Below are 20,732 nucleotides of genomic sequence, written 5' to 3' on the forward strand. Positions count from 1 at the left end.
CGTGTGTGTGTTTGCGATGTTGAAACTGGACTGGTAGATCTCGACAGGCTGGCTTCTTGAAAAGTAGATCTTGGTTCAAAAAAGGTTGGGCACCCCTGTTATAGACATTTCTTCCTAGATTCTTCACTATCATGATGAATCATTACTGAATTACTCACTTATAATGTTAGGCCTCAGTTCCTTCCACATGGGGACGTCATATATCTTGACACAATCAATTCCAAAATCTTCAGTGAAATTGAAACTGCCATTTACTAAACAATTGCATTTTGAATCATTCGACTGTTGATGTATTTCTCCTCACTTCGTTGTCCTCGTTTGTAGCATCACCTCGCTCTGCCCGTGTCCGCTGGCTCCTCCAGTAGGAATTCACACTGACAAAGTCAAGGACGACAAGACGGCAGGAGCACATGGGGACAATTATTGTAGTTGTCAAATCAACAACAGCTTAGCATCATGCACTCAGAGCTACAGTACGATACCCCACTCAATCGCCTTTATCTCTCTCTCTCTCGCTCTCTCTCTTTCTCAATTCAGTTCAAATCACTTAATTGGCATGACAAATGTGTTTGTTTTTTTGTTTTGTTTTTTTACGATTTTATTTGTACAGGGACAGTACATATTAATCAACAGCACACATTTATGAAGACATGAAGACATGTCTTATTAAATAGTAAACTCACTTTAAATAAAATTAAACCCTCAACACACAGGCACAGGCATACACATAAAAATTTTCAGCATCATAAATTGTGAGTTTCAATAGTGATTGGCACATAGTAAAACAGACGCAGTATGTCACATGAAAAAAGGACAAGTCTCTTAGGCCATGTCAGGAAAACGCAAAAGAATATAAGTGTGTTAACTCAGATACTGTATCATTAACTGAGCACATACTGTACACTATTGTTGGCTTTTGATTTCTTCTTCTGTTGCTCGGCGTTGTGTCATTTTTTGTAAGCCTTGATAAGAGTTGCAGCACCATCTAATTATGAACCACGATGTTAATAGCCTTCTTGTTGTGATAGTTATTGATGAAATCACCCAACACGGGATTGGAGGCGGCGACAGATGATAGATTTATTGTGCAAAGATACAATCACATGGAACACTGGGATGTTTCCTTAGTCTCTGTCTCTCCCTGCTTCTCTGCTGGCTGCGGCTGTGGGTGAAGACGAGGCCAGTCTTCTCTCCCCCGCATGGTGTTATCAGCGTGTCTGCCTGCTGGGAGCAGCCAATCTCTCCGGCCGAGTTGCCTACCGTTTCCAAATCGAAGTCTCAAGGTTTGGTTGAGACGTTAAATAGTGCTCTCTCGGCCCACCCCCCACGCCTAGGCCTGCCCGTTTAGGGCCTAGTGAAGCTAGATTGGTGGAGGAGTGACCATACAGATGTGTCGCCTGTCACTCTAACACGATGTCTTAATCACCATTGGTTGTCCGTCTAGGTTGTGTCTGTTTATAGTGTCCCATAGAGATGTATCATTAATACCCCAGAGGAGAGCCCCCCCCCCCCCCTGTGGCCTAAGTGTGACCTCTTGACACCCACTACCCCGAACGGCCACAGCAGCAGCAGCCGTCTCCCTCACTCTATCGACTACAGTGTCCAAGTGAAAACAAACAAACACATGAAATCAAATACGTAGCAGTAAGACTCTGTAGATGTTATAGACATTTCTTCCTAGATTCTTCACTATCATGATGAATCATTACTGAATTACTCACTTATAATGTTAGGCCTCAGTTCCTTCCACATGGGGACGTCATATATCTTGACACAATCAATTCCAAAATCTTCAGTGAAATTGAAACTGCCATTTACTAAACAATTGCATTTTGAATCATTCGACTGTTGATGTATTTCTCCTCACTTCGTTGTCCTCGTTTGTAGCATCACCTCGCTCTGCCCGTGTCCGCTGGCTCCTCCAGTAGGAATTCACACTCTGACAAAGTCAAGGACGACAAGACGGCAGGAGCACATGGGGACAATTATTGTAGTTGTCAAATCAACAACAGCTTAGCATCATGCACTCAGAGCTACAGTACGATACCCCACTCAATCGCCTTTATCTCTCTCTCTCTCGCTCTCTCTCTTTCTCAATTCAGTTCAAATCACTTAATTGGCATGACAAATGTGTTTTTTTTTGTTTTTTTTACGATTTTATTTGTACAGGGACAGTACATATTAATCAACAGCACACATTTATGAAGACATGAAGACATGAAGACAAAATCATGTCATATGACATGAAGACTACGGGAGGCCGAGATGGCGAAAAAGAGAGAGATATCTCTCTCTCTCTCTTCCTCTATCTCTCTCTCTGTCTCTCTCTTTCTCTCTATCTCACTTACACACACACACACACACACACACACACACACACACACACACACACACACACACGTGAGGATGCTGAGGACCTTGGACTTCCAGTCTGCCCTAAACCGGAGAGCAGCGGCTGGATTCCAATGTTCTGCATTTGTGTGTGTGTGTGTGTGCGTGTGTGCGTGCGTGCGCGCGATGTGTGTGCATACGCGTGTGTGTCGCTCGGTTGTGTGCGAGTGTTCCTCTGCAGTTTGAATGAGTCGGGGAGGGGAGGGGGAAGGAGAGTAACCAAGCAGAAGAGATTAGGGGAAGACTAGCTTCTGAGCTTCTGTGGGGGCAGACAGTGGTTACGTAACCTCAACCCAATTCACTCCACATTATAAGAAAGACCGTGTAGAACAGGAGGCTTTGCCTGACCGGTGGGGACCCAACTCTAGTGCTGAAAAATAAAGATAATATTCACATTTTACATTGTATACACCCATCTACTATGGCGGCTTGGTTGTATTGATTCAGGCCGGGTCTCCTTTAAGAAGCCTGACAAGAAAGATCATTGATTGTGCCCTCATTGTGAATCCATAGTCTGTGGTGAGTAAATTACAAGGGTGATGAATGTACCTCTGTGTTTGTTCCTTGGTTCCCGTAGTTCTAGTGCACACAGATCTCTCTGGCTGAGGTGCTCAGTATGAGTTAGGGAGAGAGAGAGAGAGAGAGAAAGAGAGAGAGAGAGAGAGAGAGAGAGAGAGAGAGAGAGTCACGGGCCCGCGAGTGTCGACGTTTCGTGCGGTTTCACCAACGAAACGGCGGGGTTTTTTCTAAATCCCGGTGCGCGGTCGCGACGCTACGGAGGCCGAAATCACGAAAACGGAGTCACGGGCCCGTATGATGTGTGGGTTATGTGGCGAGCGTGACGCAGCGGGGGGGGGGGGGGGGGGGGGTAGTCACGGGCCCGTGAGTGTCGTTTTCTAAATCCCGGTGCGCGGTCGCGACGCTAGGATACACCCAAACTGTAACGAAGACACCCTAACTCACACGTCACAATTTTACTTATTAATTAATAAGCTAATTAAATATTACTAATAACACACAATTATTATATATTTATTATTACAATCTTAATAAATATCCTCTCTCCTCCCTGTCACCGTTCTGTTCTCCTCAGACAGAGAGAGGTTTCTGTTTGCTGTGTTTGGGTCCAGTGTGAGATCACAGGCATCTGATGGAGGAAACCAAGACACAACATGTTACTAATCACCATCATTACATGAGAACTGCTCACTGTTTCATTCATCCAGAGATTCACTAAGAATATTGATCAACTTCATTGATTCATCAGTCTGAGTCTGTGTGTGAATGTGAGCTGTTTAGTGTTTGAGGGATTAATTAAATACATTTATGTAAAATATAATTACTATATATAAATAAATTAATAACTTTAATTATTATATATAATTTATATTTTATATATTATCGTATTTCTAATATTATAATATAATATTGTATTTTAAAATAGAATGTCACGTGCAATGACGACCACAGGTACCTTAGATTTTAGGCCAATAATCTCACAACATCCTTCATCCTTCAACATCAATCAACGCTATCCTTCTATCGAATCTGTTTAAAGTTCTTAAAACCCGTCCACTTGTCAATGTTCCAAACAAATATAACATAAATATTATAATTTAATATCCCCTAAGATATGGTTACTATTATTATCATTTATTAATATACTGTTTCAATCTATGAACACAGACTTGTTAATTAATAAATTACGAAATTGGCCTATTCACTTGTAACTGCCCCCTGCTAATGTGTTTTCGCAAATTTTCGGTCTGCTGATTTATCCAAGATAGAATGTAAAAGAAGATAAAATAGCTACGAAGCTTCTGATCTGTGGGTTAGAAGAGGAGGAAGGGAGAGAGATGCGCTTGCGGGCAGCGCCGATAGTTGTCATTATTTCTCTGTTATTAGAGACAGATACAATGAATATTAAGTTCAACCTTGAACATTATGACAGTATTATCACAAAATGTTTCCTATGAAGTTTGATTAAAAAAAACAATTATATTGATATTATTCTTTATTGTTTACGGACTGAAATTAACCTAAGTTAATTAAATTTACTGCTAAGTTAATCCTATTATTTAACCGAATATATTCTGGCATATTTAGGTTATTTTCTGGTACACACGACCAGATGGACTAAAACGTACACACACACCATCCTGCGCACACTACACACACGTGAACCACACCCATAGACAGCCTGAAGGCGGTGTCCGCACAAGTGAATCGGGGAGAGACGCACACCACCCCCCCCCCCCCCCCCAAAACGCGGCCTGCCTGTCTCTCTCCCGCTGGACGACGGTCCATAGCCATTAAGGCCGAGTCGGCGTATTCGATGGCGGGCCAATTTGCGCCCCCCCCCCCCCCCCCGCTTACTGAGACGCTTGAAACGTGCCCGCCTCTGGGACTCGGCCCAATCATCTACCGCCGCTACGACCGTTAACGGGCAGCCGGGCTAGCGTTCGCCCCCTTAGGGTTCTATAAAGTTGGGTAAAACAAATTTATTTTATATTTGGATCTATATCTAACTAATAATTTCCGTCAGCTGCTTCGCCGTGTCCTCTGGTGATCTGCCGCTGCGCCTCATCTCTGTCATCACCGTCCTGCAAATGGCCTTCTTGTGGGTGAGGAAAGCTGGCACAACGTCACGGAAGCGCTGTGGCAGCTTCTCCAACCACTGGGGCTTGTCAGCATGCCAGTACTTTTTGCAAGCCTTGCAGGTCAGCCGCGAGGCTAAAATGAAGTACTGACCGCTTGTGCCAGTGATCACCCTGGGCCTTCCAGTGCCAGCAGAAGCTACCTGAGGATGAGGACAGTCGTAAAGACAGGGCAAGGTGTAGCTGCTCCTCATCCTCTCCATGATGGCGTGCTCAGTGCCAGAATGGTGCACTGTGTACACAAGTATGAAACGGAATAAAAATTGAATAAAACCAAAGTATTGCGTTGTCGTAGAGCTTCACGGATGGTTTCGTTTGAAAGCTAACCTATGATTTAGTGGGGGTAGGTGGTGGTTGCAAGTGGCTACGACCTTCCGTTTAGAAGTTATAGAATTTACAAAGTATAAAACGGAATAAAAACGGAATAAAACCGAAGTAACTTTTGAACCGAAAGTCGTAGAGCCTCGCGGATGGGCTCATTCGATTCCTCTTCAAATTCTACTGTTAGCATACGACTTACAGGTAAATTTTCTGTACGAGCTTCCGTTTAGGAGTTATAGAATTTACAAAGTATGAAACGGAATAAAAATTGAATAAAACCAAAGTATTGCGTTGTCGTAGAGCTTCACGGATGGTTTCGTTTGAAAGCTAACCTATGATTTAGTGGGGGTAGGTGGTGGTTGCAAGTGGCTACGACCTTCCGTTTAGAAGTTATAGAATTTACAAAGTATAAAACGGAATAAAAACGGAATAAAACTGAAGTAACTTTTGAACCGAAAGTCGTAGAGCCTCGCGGATGGGCTCATTCGATTCCTCTTCAAATTCTACTGTTAGCATAGGACTTGCAGGTAAATTTTCTGTACGAGCTTCCGTTTAGGAGTTATAGAATTTACAAAGTATGAAACGGAATAAAAATTGAATAAAACCAAAGTATTGCGTTGTCGTAGAGCTTCACGGATGGTTTAGTTTGAAAGCTAACCTATGATTTAGTGGGGGTAGGTGGTGGTTGCAAGTGGCTACGACCTTCCGTTTAGAAGTTATAGAATTTACAAAGTATAAAACGGAATAAAAACGGAATAAAACCGAAGTGGGAGGTGTTCCAGGCGTGTCCGGCTGGGAGGAGGCCGCGGGGTAGACCCAGGACTAGGTGGCGGGACTACATCTCCGCACTGGCCTGTGAGCGGCTAAAGATTCCCCAGGCAGAGCTGGTTGATGCTGCTAGGGAAAGGGATGTCTGGGGCCCCCTGCTGGAGCTGCTGCCTCCGCGACCCGACCCTGGATAAGCGGATGAAGATGATGATGATGATGATGATAAAACCGAAGTAACTTTTGAACCGAAAGTCTTATGATCCACAGTATCAGTATAGTATATGATGTATATAAATTACATAATACAATGCAATGTAATCATGTATGACCAATGTACACATTATTAACTAACTTATTGAGTAACTCAACTCTGAGCTATTAACACTGACACCTCGTTGAAATTCGCTACAGCTTTTTATGACCGTATGATCTCAATTATGAATGGAAATATTCCCCTCGGTGTTGAGGAACTTGTTGTGCTTTTTAATTCCACATGCATGAGCATCCTGGACTCCATCGCTCCCTTGAGGAGCATATACCACAAGGCACTTGCTGAACCGTGGATTACTGACTCTATCCGTGCGCTCAGACGCTCATGCAGGCGTGCTGAAAGAAAGTGGAAGAAGGATAAATTGCATGTTTCAATTGGGATTCTACAGGCCTGTCTAATGCAGTATCAGAGAGTCTTGAAGGCTGCTAAAACAGGGTACATTTCTAATCTTATCTCAAAGAACATTGGTGGTTTACCACATTTGAAATGTACCCTGTTTTAGCAGCCTTCAAGGCTCTCTGATACTGCATTAGACACGGTTCTGTTTAATACCCTGGACTCTTGTAAATCCTCAAACTGATATGAGGAAATTAACTTGATAAGTCGCGCTGTCATCCTCCCCAGACACCTGTGTGTGAAATAAAAGGTATAGATCAGTGAAAATTATGGCATTATTAACAGGCTACAGAATGCTTGAGTGTAGGTGTGCCTGGGTCCAGTTAGTGTCTAAAGATAAGAACTGCACAACACAACGTATTGGATGCCAAAAAATGAATCCTCCCAGCCCAGTCAAGTCCAGCCCAGACACAGACAGACAGAGAGAGACAGAGAGACACAGAGTGTGTGTGTGTCTGTGAGAGAGAGAGAGATACAGGAAAGAGGAGTCAGAGAGAGAGAGAGAGAGAGAGACAGAGAGAGACAGAGAGAGAGAGAGGGAGAGGGAGAGAGAGAGAGAGAGGGGGAGAGAGAGGGGGAGAGAGAGAGAGAGAGAGAGAGAGATGTATAGATATCAACTAATGATAACGCTAACATAAAAACGAAACCATCCGTGAAGCTCTACGACAACGCAATACTTTGGTTTTATTCAATTTTTATTCCGTTTCATACTTTGGAAATTCTATAACTCCTAAACGGAAGCTCGTACAGAAAATTTACCTGCAAGTCCTATGCTAACAGTAGAATTTGAAGAGGAATCGAATGAGCCCATCATTTTTCAATCTAATTTATTAATTAACCTGTTTCTTCACGTCAGATGGGCTTGGGGGCAGCTAGGAAGGGAAGTCTTCCTCATCAGTATGCTGGGGAGTGCTCAGATGGACTGTTCTTGGATGGGCTGTGCTCAGGCGGACTTCTGCAGATACCTAAAGACACAATGAAATGGCCGTAAATACACAACGCACATACATGCACAAAAAAGTGGTACACAATCTTTGGAACCATGCAGTGTCACTGGGTAGGAGAAACAAAAAAAAAAGACATCACTTACCCTTCTGCATTTAGCAGGGGCATGTTTCAATGTCTCCTGCAGCTGGGCGGATATTATTATAACTCTTTTATTAAATGTTATTCAATATTAATTAGGTATTTAGTGCTATATAAACTTTATTACAGGCTCGTAGCCCACAGTAAAGACAGTACATATATATATATATATATATATATATATATATATATATATACACACACACACACACACACACACACACAATTAGAAGCACATAACAGGCACAAAGGCTAAGAGAGGCACTCATGCCAGTGTTCCCGGATGGTAGACGAGTACCTGACAGAGCTACGGCCAGGATCTGTCATCAGCAGTGTTGCCAGATTGGGCGGGTTCACGCCCAATTGGGCTTCTTTTGATCACGTTTGGCCGAACAAAATAGCATTGGGCGGTTGGGCTGGAAAAAATAGCATTGGGCGGGCGTTTAAAAAAATATATATATATTTTAAAACTGGCGGGACAGACGTTTCAATTTTATCCAATGATGTTAATAGGGTGGGAGATGTGCACCTGTCCAATAGGGGCGAGGGAGCTCTCCCTGTTCAATGCATTTGATTCACACGGTCAAGGAGAAGGTCGAGGTCGGAGTCAAATCTAGCTAGCTACCCCCGAAGAAACCTAAAGATGCCAATTTGGGGATGTGGGATCAGCAGGTTTCTGTCATGATCACCGCATCGATGCCTTTTGGCTGGAGGTAGAGGCCTTTAAAGATGCCGGAGGAAATCTGTGCTTTCAGGATGTGGCACTTGGCGCAATCATATTGCTCACTCTGCCCATATCAGATGCTCATGTGGAGAGAGAATTTTCCCAAGTGACGCTTAAGATGATGCCAGAAATCGCATGGGATTACCGCTGCTTTCTGCTCTCATGGACGTGCGCTCGGTCTAACGGAGCGGTTTGACGTCTGTTCCACCCTCCCCGACAGCTTTGACTCAACCATCTATTAATACTTGCTATTTAGCAAGTTCACCACATGTACATAGTTTTACATTGACAAGTTACGTTAGAAGTTGGAATGGACTCTTGGCCTGTTCGGCGTGACGGTAAGACATTTTTATTTAATACTATACAGCAGGTGTTTCTGGATGTCGCATCATTGAGTGATGCATTAGCCTACTCTCTCTCTCTCTGCCTGCTTGCCTGCCTGAGTGTCGCACTCCTGACTCGGTTATTGTAGGCGAGCAGGCAGGCTATTCATGGGTGGTTATACAGGTGGTTATATAGGCCTACCATTGGAAGTTGTGTAGCCTAGTCCACTTGTCACATTCTGCGGTTTCTTGTCACCACTAAAGCTTGTTATCTAGCTTGTCATCTTGAGTTGCTCTCGTCTATGACCGCAGCACCGCCGTTCCTCTATTCATGATATGATGACATCCCTTACCAAAAATAAGTTTATTCAAGTATACTGTTAGTATACTTCTTTATACTTGAAATGAGCCAAGTATATTTTCAGTTTACTTTTTATGTACTAATCAGAGATATACTAAACAAAAGTATACTTTAGAAAAGTGCAAGTATATTTGGCCTATACTTGCCTATACTTTTACTGTACACTGAAGTATACTTGACTCACACTGACAATTAATACAGTCAGTATATTTGGTCTTATGTACTATTTAACCCAAGATATGAGAAAGAATGGTGATACACATTTCAGACGTTCACTTCTGTTGCTCCCTTACAATTAGTTCTGGCAAGTTATTGCTCTCGCTGCATATTGATAGACTGTAACGGTTACTTTATTGCTTTCTCTGCATTTACCCTTGACTTACCTTAAGTACTCTATAGGCTCTTTGCACAAGCTCCACTACTTCCTGAAATTCTACAGGCATCCTTATTTCCTGTCCTATACTATTGGATGGAAGTGATTAATCAGGTGTGCAGCACACCTGATCACACCTGATTAATCACTTCCATCCAATGGTATAGGACAGGAAATAAATATTCCTGTAGAATTTCTGGTAGTGGAGCTTGTGCAAAGAGCCTATTGCTGGTACTTTGCAACCATTTGTGCTTTCTACCTGCAGTGTCCACCTGTTACCACCATAGAAACAAGAGCATAATCACTGCTCGTGCTGAGGGCATGGGTATTAATAACACTTGAGGATTAAACATTCTTTAGAAAACACAACTTTATTTTAAAACATACTGTACACACATACAGTAAACACAATATCACTCTGAGAAAGTGTTCTCAAACGAGGTTGACCTTCAGAACTAGCCAACAAGTCAGAAATGCTCAAACACATGGTCTACATCCACCATGCTCTGTCAAACACATTGACCAATCAAGTACATTAGTATGTAAACAGAAATTTGGTTAGTGAAACTGTTGTGCAAAGTTAACAAAAATACAAATACCTAAATAGGCTAAAGGATACCCTTAAGCACCTGAAGGTGGTACTCTGTTCCAAAATAATGTTAGCCCAGAATAAAATACAAATACAAAATAGGCTACAGCAAACCCTTAAGCACCTGAAGGTGTGGTACTCTGTTCCAAAATAATGGTAGCCCAGAATGAAATTAAAATAAATAATAATAGGCTACAGCATACCCTTAAGCACCCGAAAGAGGTGGTACTCTGTTCCAAAATAATGTTAGCCCAGAATAAAATAAAAAATAAATAGGCTACAGCAAACTGTACTCTGTTCCAAAATAATGGTAGCCAAGAATAAAATACAAATACATAATAGGCTACAGCAAACCCTTAAGCACCTGAAGGTGGTACTCTGTTCCAAAATAATGGTAGCCCAGAATAAAATTAAAATAAATAATGGGCTACAGCAAACCCTTAAGCACCTGAAGGTGGTACTCTGTTCCAAAGTAATGGTAGCCCAGAATAAAATTAAAATAAATAGGCTACAGCAAACCCTTAAGCACACCAGAAAGAGGTGGTACTATGTATAAAAAAAATAAACATGACTGCTCTTTTAGTCCCGTTCATATCCATTTGGCAATGGTGTCATGTACAATTTGTCAACGGTTTCAACAAGCACACATTTCATTTATCATATCTGGCCAGATAGCACTGATGTTTCCAGTCTTCCTAACCTCATGTATAAAAGTACTCTGTACATTTACTTGTGTATCTCTACATAAAGGTCTATCAGATGCAAGTACCTCAACTAATACACAGCAATGTTTGGTACATGCACAATATGCAGGGCTTTGATGTGAACACATTTCTTTAAAAACAACCAAGTCATTAACTAAACACAATGAGCCATCTTTCAAATGTACAGCACTGTTGTATCTTTTCTTTAGTCTGTCGTAAGTTTGACTGTGATACAGAACTCCATCAACTAAAAAGCGTTTGTAAGACCAGAAGCAGTTACTTAGATTTTCACACAAGTTAGCGATGGCAAGCCTATATGAAGCTGTGATATCTTCTTGCAATGTAGGGTGCCCAAAACCCTTGACATTTTAATTTAGTATTTCACATTTTTCGGCCCTGCGCTTATTAAAATAAAGCTCTTCAACAAATGACTTAACTTGTGCATTTTTGACAGTATGCTTGGCTTTTTCTGGCAATTCTCTCCACAGCAGAAATGTTCTCGCTATTTGAGAAGGAACATACTGTGTTCCATGAAAATATTTCTTAAGAGTGCCCATATTGGATTCAAATGTAAAGGTTGACGTCGCCCATAATGGCCCCCAGTGTTTCACGCTGTCTGTGATGTGTGTGAGCAAGTGCATGTTAAAAGTCGTGGTTTTTCCCGTAGATTCTTTGAAATTCAATGACAAACTTTTTAAGAGCCAGTTCCGACACCAAGATGCTGCTCGTCTTGATCTTGTCCTGCAGTAATGTATATATGCCAAACACCAACAGGAACACATGATTCCAGTATTTGCCAGGCAGTATGCCTTTCAAGACAGGGAGAGCATAGAAGAGGAGAAAGGCTCGCCACTCTGAGGCTTTCCAGAACTTCCTTTCATTCAGTGACCTTGGTGTCCTAGTTATCTCGACAGGTGGTTTTACTTTCACAAGTCGCTCATTCACCTCTTCAATCTGGTTGCCAATATACCAGGGGGCATCATGGTTTGATGTATCAAACCACAAAGTAGACAGTTGTCGAGTGACTCCAAGGCACACACTGTGTTGATATTCAGGTATGAAACCATTTATAATTTGGAAATGGCTAAGCTTCATTAAAGGAGATGGCCCTTTGACTCCAAACACTGGCTCATAATCTGAAGCTGACATTGCATGACTAAAATGATCTATCTCATTTCGAAGTAGGGGTTCAGGTTGATCGTATGGATAGGATTTACCACCTTTGTGATAACAAAAGTCACAGCCATAAAAACCATTGAACTGCTTGGTGTTACGAAGCAATGGACGGGCCATAGAATCAGAGCTACAAACAAGCACAAACACTTTGGATACATGACGGTTTCCATATACGTCTTGCCAGTCAACACCTTCGGTCTCTAATAATGAAGCTTCTTTGACAAATGGTGTTAATAATGTTAACATGGATGGTTTACTTGGCCCAAACCATAAAGCTGACATCAGAACATGCTCTTTCCTCACCTCTGGTTTGAGTTCAATAACTTGAAACTGAATGGGCCAAATACTGCTTTTGGAACTTTTGAACACTGGTGCGCCGTCACAATTCCAGATTAGTGTTAAATCATCTTTGCCAAGAACTCCACTGTCACAATTTTTGATACTCTTCTCCACACTGTATATCGGAGACAACCCCAGAGGTTCTAGTTTTTTCATTCAGACTGACACCGTGTTCTTGCAGGAGTTGCTTAATCTGTGCATAAAGGGGCAACACAATAAAATAGAAGCCATTCTTTAGGCTTGCATTGGCGTCAAAAACTGTGTTGCAAGAATCACATTGAGAGGGACAGTCTGCTCTGATACCAAGGTATTTTAGACAGTTTTGACAGTAAAAGTGAGCTTCAAATGTAGATGAACTTCCAAATTCTTTGTGGAAAAGGTAATGGGAAGATGGGACAAGACCTGGGAACATTATATTAAACATTTCCAGTAGGTGAGTAAGAGCTTCACCAGTTAAATTATGGCGCAACAGGTATGACATCAGCATCAGTATACTTTCCCCTCTTGAAACCGGTGCACCAGGATACAAGGGCTTGTCATTGGAATCTGCTCCATCTTCACGGGCCTGGAGAGAGGAGATATGTGAAAATGTGAGCAGCAGTAGACCGAAGCAGGAATATCATTCCTTCATACCCCAACTTTATAAGAATTGAATCCTCCTACAAAGCTGCAACCCCAAAAGAAGGGGGTACTGGAACACACAGGTCTTCATTTCAATCTCGTATTGGGTGCGGTAGGTCACCAACAGTTCAACATACTGCCTTTGTCAGGGTGAGACAGTATGTAGAAATGTTGGTGACCTAATGCACCCAATATAAGTTTGAAATGAAGTCCTGTGTGCTCCAGTACCTCCTCCTTTGATACTATACTAGTCCTCTCTGTTGAGCACTGCACTGTAAAAATATTCACCGTGAAATCACAGTAAATTACTGGCAACTTATTGCATGACTTTCACAGTAAGGTTCACAGCAATTTACTGTGAAATATCTTCACAGCAATATATTGTAATTTCACAGTTGTGATATTACAATACATTGTTGTAAATGTACAACTGTATGCTGTAACTTCACAGCCTCAATGACTAATAAATTACTGTGATATTACAGTATGTTACTGGGGAATTACAGCATCATGTTGTACATGCATTACAACAAGGGCCTGTACTTTTACATTTTTACTGTGAAAGTAATGCAATTGAGTTGCCAGTAATTTATTGTGAATTTACAAATTGTACTGTGAAAGTAATGCAAATGAGTTGCCAGTAATTTACTGTGAATTTACAAATTGTACTTTAAAAGGCTACTTCTATTGTAATTAAAAACAAAAAACACATTGCAGTGTTAGAATAGAGATGTTGCAGATCTATAACAAACAGGCAACACAAGAAAATAATTTATCAGGTTGAATCAGGAAAACACAATTCAATTGGTGACTCTGCAGAGAAAATCCTCTCCACAGCGGTTCTGATGAGCGTGTGCTGGTGTGTGTTCAGATATTCCCCTCCGAAAGGGTTGTGACAACTCACTGAAAGTTTACGGTAGCCTATAATGGAGGTTAGTACATTAGTAGTAGTGACGGTTATGTTAAGAGGCTGTTTGCAAGTGGACCAAAAATTATGGATGATGGAGGCAGGATATGTCGCAATGAATATTTATTCAAGGACCAAGGGGTGAAAACTTTCAATATCTTATATTCAATATAACTCTGTGAAGAACAAACAATCAAACATAATCCAAACAACATAACCAACAAAAGATAACAAGGACAAAAAATAACATGGACAAAGTGTAGCAGCGACAAAGAACAGAGGTGCTCACCAGTGAAGAACAAACAATGAACCGACAAAGAAGACTAGAATAGACTAGAACACAAGACTAGAATATAAACTCCATAACAGGACAACCAAAACAACAAAAGTCTTTGGGGGTGGGTTGGGTGGAAAGAGTCAGTGGCAGTAGGGGGAGCCGTGCTCGAGGAGGGGTGTACCAAGGGGGCGAGGCAACAGGGAGTACAGGGCTCGTGGAGGGGTGCTTTTGGGGGTCTGTGGTGGGGGCATGGAGGGTGCAGGGCAGGAACAAGGGGCAGTGAAAGGCAGGAACCAGGGCTGCAGGCAGGGAACCATGAAAAGTTGTCTATTCAGACCATTCAAAGTCTATAAGCTTCCGGAGAAGGCTGCTCACGTGAGGGTTCATGCAGCTTCTCTTCTTTGCCTTTGAGCCCTTCTCCGGGTTGATGCCCAAGAAGCACCTGTTAACAATAAGCAAACAGTTTGTTTTAAATATCAAATCAAATATCAAATCAAAGGTGTTCAGTTCACCTGTGCCATTTCCCACACCACACCCTGATGAAGACTTTATTATAGTCCAAACTACACTAGATAGTATACACTAGAACCAATGGGGTACCTTATAATAAGTATAAATATAATAGTATAATAAGTTATAATTCATTGACTTATTTCGCGAGTTTGAAGCCTATTCAACTATAATGTGAGGTAAACTATTATTTCAATATGTAAAGTCACACTTAAGAGCATTTTCCAAAAAAAAGTATAAAGTAGTAGTTTAAGTCTGGATAGTGAAACACATTAACCTTTGCATGATCTTATTGATGACAGTGAATGTGTTGGCCCAGCCCATGATCAATGTGTTTGAGCGTTACAATACCTTTGGATGAACTCCAGTGTGCAGGATCCAACGGAAGGATACTCGAGGTTGAAGATGTAGTAGCTGCTGAAGAAAGCAGCTACCCCATGCCAAAAAAAAGGGTGTGGGCCCATTAAAACTTGTCCCTCGATGGACAGCATCCATCCAGAGGGCTTCATCATGTCACCTGAAATGAACAGATACCACGTCATGAGTTATTGTGGATAGTGTGCGGTCGTTTAGATCTAGACTATCAAGTTGTTTATAATTAAACAATAATATAGCCTGAGAAGGCATTGTGCTGTGTTAGTAATATAGCTTGGTTTGCAATACAAGTCCTGAAATTAAGGGATTATGTCCATGAGAGTTTAATTTTAAGACATAAAGGCCTGCCTCTAATCAAGGCCTGGGGCACTCTTCGGCTCAATAAATAAAGGTCCATACAGACCTAAATATAAACCATAAAATTACCTTGAATGATCAAGCAGGGAGTGCTTGGGAGTGCTAGAGCATTCACATCAGCGGCAGTGGCGCAGGGCTGTAACATAGTAACACACAATAGCATAGATTTGACATTATGAAAGGATGATGAAGATGATCGTTAATTGGTCCAACTGAGTCAGAGTTAAATCATAGAACATAATTGTGTAATCACTCGTTTGCATTTTAGACGACTTACGTCAACCCCGAGCATAATTTTCTCCTTGGGCTCCTTAAAGTATGTCATAAGGAGCAGGAGGATGCAGGCAGCCTTCTCCGAAGACTCTGGATCATAGCTGGCCAGAACTTCCCTGATCTTGGGGTTGTCCAGTTTTTCGCAGTACTGCAGGATGGTCTGTCCTCTATGACCCAGGGCCTCTTGGAGCTTTGGAAGGATGGTGACGTCCATCAGGAGGCCAAAGTGGGAGAAAAGCCCTCTCTGAGAGAACAGAAAAGGCCATTCCTTTTTGACCTCAGACATTGGTGGTGCAGGCATTCTGTTGAGGTATCTACGCAGGATGACGTAAGTCCTCTCCATCAGAGGGTCTGCTCTCTCTGCCCCACTCATCCCTTCCTCTGTGTATACAGACATACAAACACATGAATGGTGAGCACCCAAGTTACAAAAATGCAGTCTGGTAGCCCCCCCCCCCCTTAAGGAAATTCATGCATTCTGATGATTACTTGTTCTTAATATTAAGGTGGACTATATATGCTTAAATACATGTGATAATTCCATTCAGGTCTACTTAATTTGCTTCATAGGTCTGAACAGCAGCTTCCTGCATATTCAGACTATAAGACTACCCCACCCCCCCCCCGCTCCACACACACACACACACACACACACACACACACACACACACATATGCACACACACGCACACACACACAAAGTATTCAGATCTGAACGAAGAACTTAAGTCACCCAAATTTAAATTCACCTGAGTAGATGTTGCACAGATCCCTTTTCACATCCTCCAATGTTGCCTCGGTCTCCCCCTCTGGTAGGTCTTCTGGGCACCACCTCACACACCTAGGGGTGGGAATCACAGGGTAACTCACAATACTATTAGGGGCGGCTGTAGTTCAGAAGGTAGAGCGAGTCGTCTCATGAACGTGGTTCGAATGCCAGTTCTGACTGTCTACGTGTCAAAGTGTCCTTGAGCAAAACAGTGTGTGAGTGTGAATGGAGAGCTGCTTCTCAGTGTGTGAATGAGAAGACCATTGTTAAGCGCTTTGGGTGTCAAGAAAAGCGCTAATTGCAATATCTAGTTTTTGTCCACCCCTACACATACCCGTATTGGTCGACAGGACCTCTTGTCAACAGTCTGGCCTCTCCTGCCACTCCAGTGCGCTGTCTTCTCTCTCGGCGACGTCGAGCAAGAGTATTGTTTCTGTTTTTATACTCCACTCTTGTTTTGATTTGTTGGAGAAGAGAGTGGCATCCATCTCCCACAGTGTCACCTTGCTTGCCAATGTCAGCAAAGCTTTTTGGATGGCTCCTGACAATGGTTCGGACAACGCTGTGACACATAGCTCTCGTTGGGTTGCGATCATGCTGCATGATCTGATCTACGACCACGTTCACCATGGCCTTTCTCTCCTGTGGTGACGGCCTTTGTTCTTTTTCCACTACATGTTGAATGGCTGCTGGCATCTGGTCCCAGTTTACACGAAAGTCTACATGCCATGGCATGCCAGGCTGTGAAGAACAGTTTGAAGTGCTTCGGGGTGTACCTGGAGAGCTTGGGCTGCTGTACAACAGGTGACGTTGAGGCTGGAGTGCTTGCGGAGAGGACAGAGTGTTTGCAGAGCTTGATGTTGAGGAACTTGAAGCACTTGCCTGGGGAGGAGACAGCTCCATATCAAGCGTTACAAATCCTAGAATGGACAAAAACAAATCAGAAATGAAGGAAGGGCAAGATGTAGGGCTAGGGGCCCAATTGTCTACCAGTTGTGCCAATGTTCCAAAGCCCTAGTTCTAAGTGGCATGTGAGAGTCAAAATATGAATTTACCTTGCTTAATACCCTTCATCAACTTGCGACACTGGACTGGTTTAAGGTATTTGACCAGATCCCTTTCTTCCATTAATGCCAGATCTTCAAGGTTCTCCACTCCAAGTTCATCAAGTAGGGTAGTCAGCAGGTCATCAGGGAGGCCCGGTAAATATGACAAAACTGCTTCCTTTACAGCTTCCATTGCCTAATCTCATTGAGTAGTGTCAAATGAAAATCCCTTCATGCATATTCCCTCCTTGTCTTTTTGCTAAGTTCACACTATAAGCCATTAAAAAATGCCAGCCAACATGTGCTCGCTATACACACAATAATACAAAATCAACTATATTCAAGGTAAAAACTAAAAACTGAGCTTAGTTTAGTCTGCTATAACTAAATAGCCTGCTCCACTACTCACGTCTGTCCTCACGTCTGTCTATCCTCTCTTTCCTCCCTGTTTAAACAGTTTCTGGAAAAGAATGGTGGAGAGCAATAAGCATCAGATCATGCACGTTGTATGCTGGAAGAGGATAGTAGTCCAGTAGATCTTCATGCTTAATGCACACATAATCCTCTTGGGCCACTCCTAAGTTACAGTACACACCTGTGTCACTTAACTTTACAAAAGTGTGTTTCTTTGAGACAAAGTGGACAGAATTATGCACAACAATAACCAGCATAATCTTCCCCATGTGAAGTCCTTCATCACTGTTCCCAAGCAAGATGAACATCCCCTTTCTGTAGTCTGTGCCTTTCACAGTAACATTGTTACAAGCCACTGCAGACTGAGACTCAAATGGACAACTGGCTACAGATGCCCTGATCTTGTCATTGTAATCGTCCACATAAAAACCAGTCCCCTTTTCTACCTGTATGAGTGGAGGGAACAAGTTTCCCGCACTCAAGTAGGCCTGAAGAAGTTGGTGTCTCTCTGCCAGCGTTTTGCACACATTTTTGAAATTGTGCAATTTTCTGGCACACTGTTTGAAAAAAGTGTGTTTGCTTTCAAACCGCAGAGTCCACAGGCGAATAAGTGGGCCAAAGTGGATGATGTGATCTGGATAATGACAGAGATAGTGATGCTTTGGCCTCAGGGGGTGATTGGGGAATAGCCTTTTCCTGTTGCACATGTACTCTTCTATGATGACTTTGAGATATGCTACCTGGCCTGCTGTAATGACTGGTGCACAGATAAGCTCGACTATCTCCCTCAGCTGCAAAATGAGTTGCCACATCTCATTGTCACAGGGATCTTTAATCCTGCCACCCACCAAGAGAGGGAATAATCTAAGGAAACACCAGTTTTGAACTGCATGCCCGCTTAGTTTGTCACTGCCAGGAGAGAGGTCTGCTGGTTTGTCCCTACCATCATTTCCTTCATACCTGAACTGGTTCTTGCACCGATTTAACTGCAGGTAAGTAAAATGATTCTCTTCAACTAAATGGCGAATATATAAAGGAAGGTCATAAGCTATGACTCCCTCAAATAAGTCATGGCCTAGACATGGTGGGAGGCCAGGCTGGCAAACATGGAAATTAGAAAGCTGATTAAAAGGAGAGTCAAATTTGATGCCGCATACAGAGTCTGTGGCACTAGTTTCCAGGTCTTGCAAATTACTTGCGTATGACTGGGGCGTTCTTGTGGTACCACACAACTCAGGATTCGTCATGAATGCATCTCTATCTATCTTACAATAGCGACAGAAATGAATAGACCGACTGAAGTTTTCTAAGAATCCCCCAATAGAATGAGATCCCAGGTTGTCTCCTGCGATGGCAACCAAAGAGCCCTTCAGTACACTGCCATCAGATACGACTACACCTCTCTCCTCCAGGATTTTGAGGTCCTCAATCAGGGGTGCAAAAACTTTATCTACCCCAAAGTACTTAAAGTCCTGCTCTCTACATAAGAGAACAAGTTGCATCTGATCTATAGAGGATCTATTGTAAGGCAAGATGTCTGTCAGGGTAAGGTAAACAGCTAAAACCTTGTGCTTTTTTTTCCCTGAGCCCAGTGGGTTCACGACCTCAAAAGAATCTTGGTACAGTATCAAACCAAGTGAGGAAGGCTCAGCTTTTAACATCGGATTACTTTTAAATCCGTCTCCATCCTTTACATCCTGATAGACACCATCAGTAGATGAATGCAAACGTGTCAAGGTATACTGTTCTCGCAGAGACTCATTTTTGAACAGCGTCACCAATGTCTCTTGTATAGGTATATACTAAGCAAAGCATTCTTTGTCATTTCCATCATTGCCCAAAAGCAAAGGCACGGGATGAACATAGTTGAAACTGTCTTTAAAGGCAGCCTTCCTCTTTGCATCTGTGCTGAGTCTTCCCCTGTTACAGACTGTGAGTAGATCCTCTCTTTTCAGTTCATCAATGATGCTGCTTATAGTGGCCTGAGGGATTCCAAGTCCCTCCAATTTCTCACTCAAAATGTTAAGTGAATGAGACAGGCCAAGTTCATGAGAACTTTGAAAGTCATTAATAATGGTTTGTATGGTGCTTGCTGGTAACAGTAGCCTAGATTGCAATTTCAAGTAGAAAAGGGTAAGGTTCTGCAAAAAAAGAGTTTCATCTACAGCTAATGGCACTTCTGGTTCAGCATCCTGTTCACCAGCAGCTTCTGAACACGACTGACTGGGTTGTGGCTCCGTGCTAATAAACTTGTCTAGTACCAAGTCATCTAAAACTGAATCCTCTGCACACCTATGTTTCCTGGAAATATGTGACACAAAAGTCGTCACGGTTGAGAACCTGCCAACACAACCTCTAAATGGGCATCTAGTTTCCATTCCGTCCTGTATGTGTGTTTTCAAATGCTTAATAAGAGAGGCTAAAGTGTCACTCTTAAATGCACACGAATCGTGTACACATTTCAAGGATGTGTCAGGGGGTACAGCAGATCTGTCAGGCGGTATAGGCCGAGCAGATTGCAGATAGCACTTATGCAGCCTATACATGTGCGATTTCAATGCTGTGACTTTTCTGTACCTCCCTGAGCAGTCATGCACCCCACACTGATAGTAGTAATTGGGGGCATTACTGTGCAACTGTGTGTGCTGAACAAAGCTATGCACGTTCTCAAACACATGCTGACATCCAGTACATTTACAGTGGAA

The 20,732-nt window shown here is 42.5% G+C and overlaps 1 protein-coding gene across 1 annotated transcript; it reads right to left on the reverse strand.

The window, feature by feature from the left end:
* Positions 1 to 14,250: 14,250 nt before the first annotated feature.
* Positions 14,251 to 17,744, reverse strand: LOC311328621 (uncharacterized protein). The gene is made up of 7 exons (XM_084462566.1): positions 17,623 to 17,744; positions 16,902 to 17,487; positions 16,548 to 16,639; positions 15,804 to 16,180; positions 15,596 to 15,662; positions 15,146 to 15,311; positions 14,251 to 14,726 (listed from the first exon to the last, which is right to left on the reverse strand). Exons 1-7 carry the CDS (start codon positions 17,693 to 17,695, stop codon positions 14,612 to 14,614), a joined length of 1,476 nt encoding a protein of 491 aa, XP_084318692.1. The 5' UTR covers positions 17,696 to 17,744; the 3' UTR covers positions 14,251 to 14,611.
* Positions 17,745 to 20,732: the final 2,988 nt, after the last annotated feature.

The sequence above is a fragment of the Borostomias antarcticus genome, assembly GCF_949987555.1.
Source record: "Borostomias antarcticus genome assembly, contig: scaffold_101, whole genome shotgun sequence".
Classification (NCBI taxonomy): Eukaryota; Metazoa; Chordata; class Actinopteri; order Stomiiformes; family Stomiidae; genus Borostomias; species Borostomias antarcticus.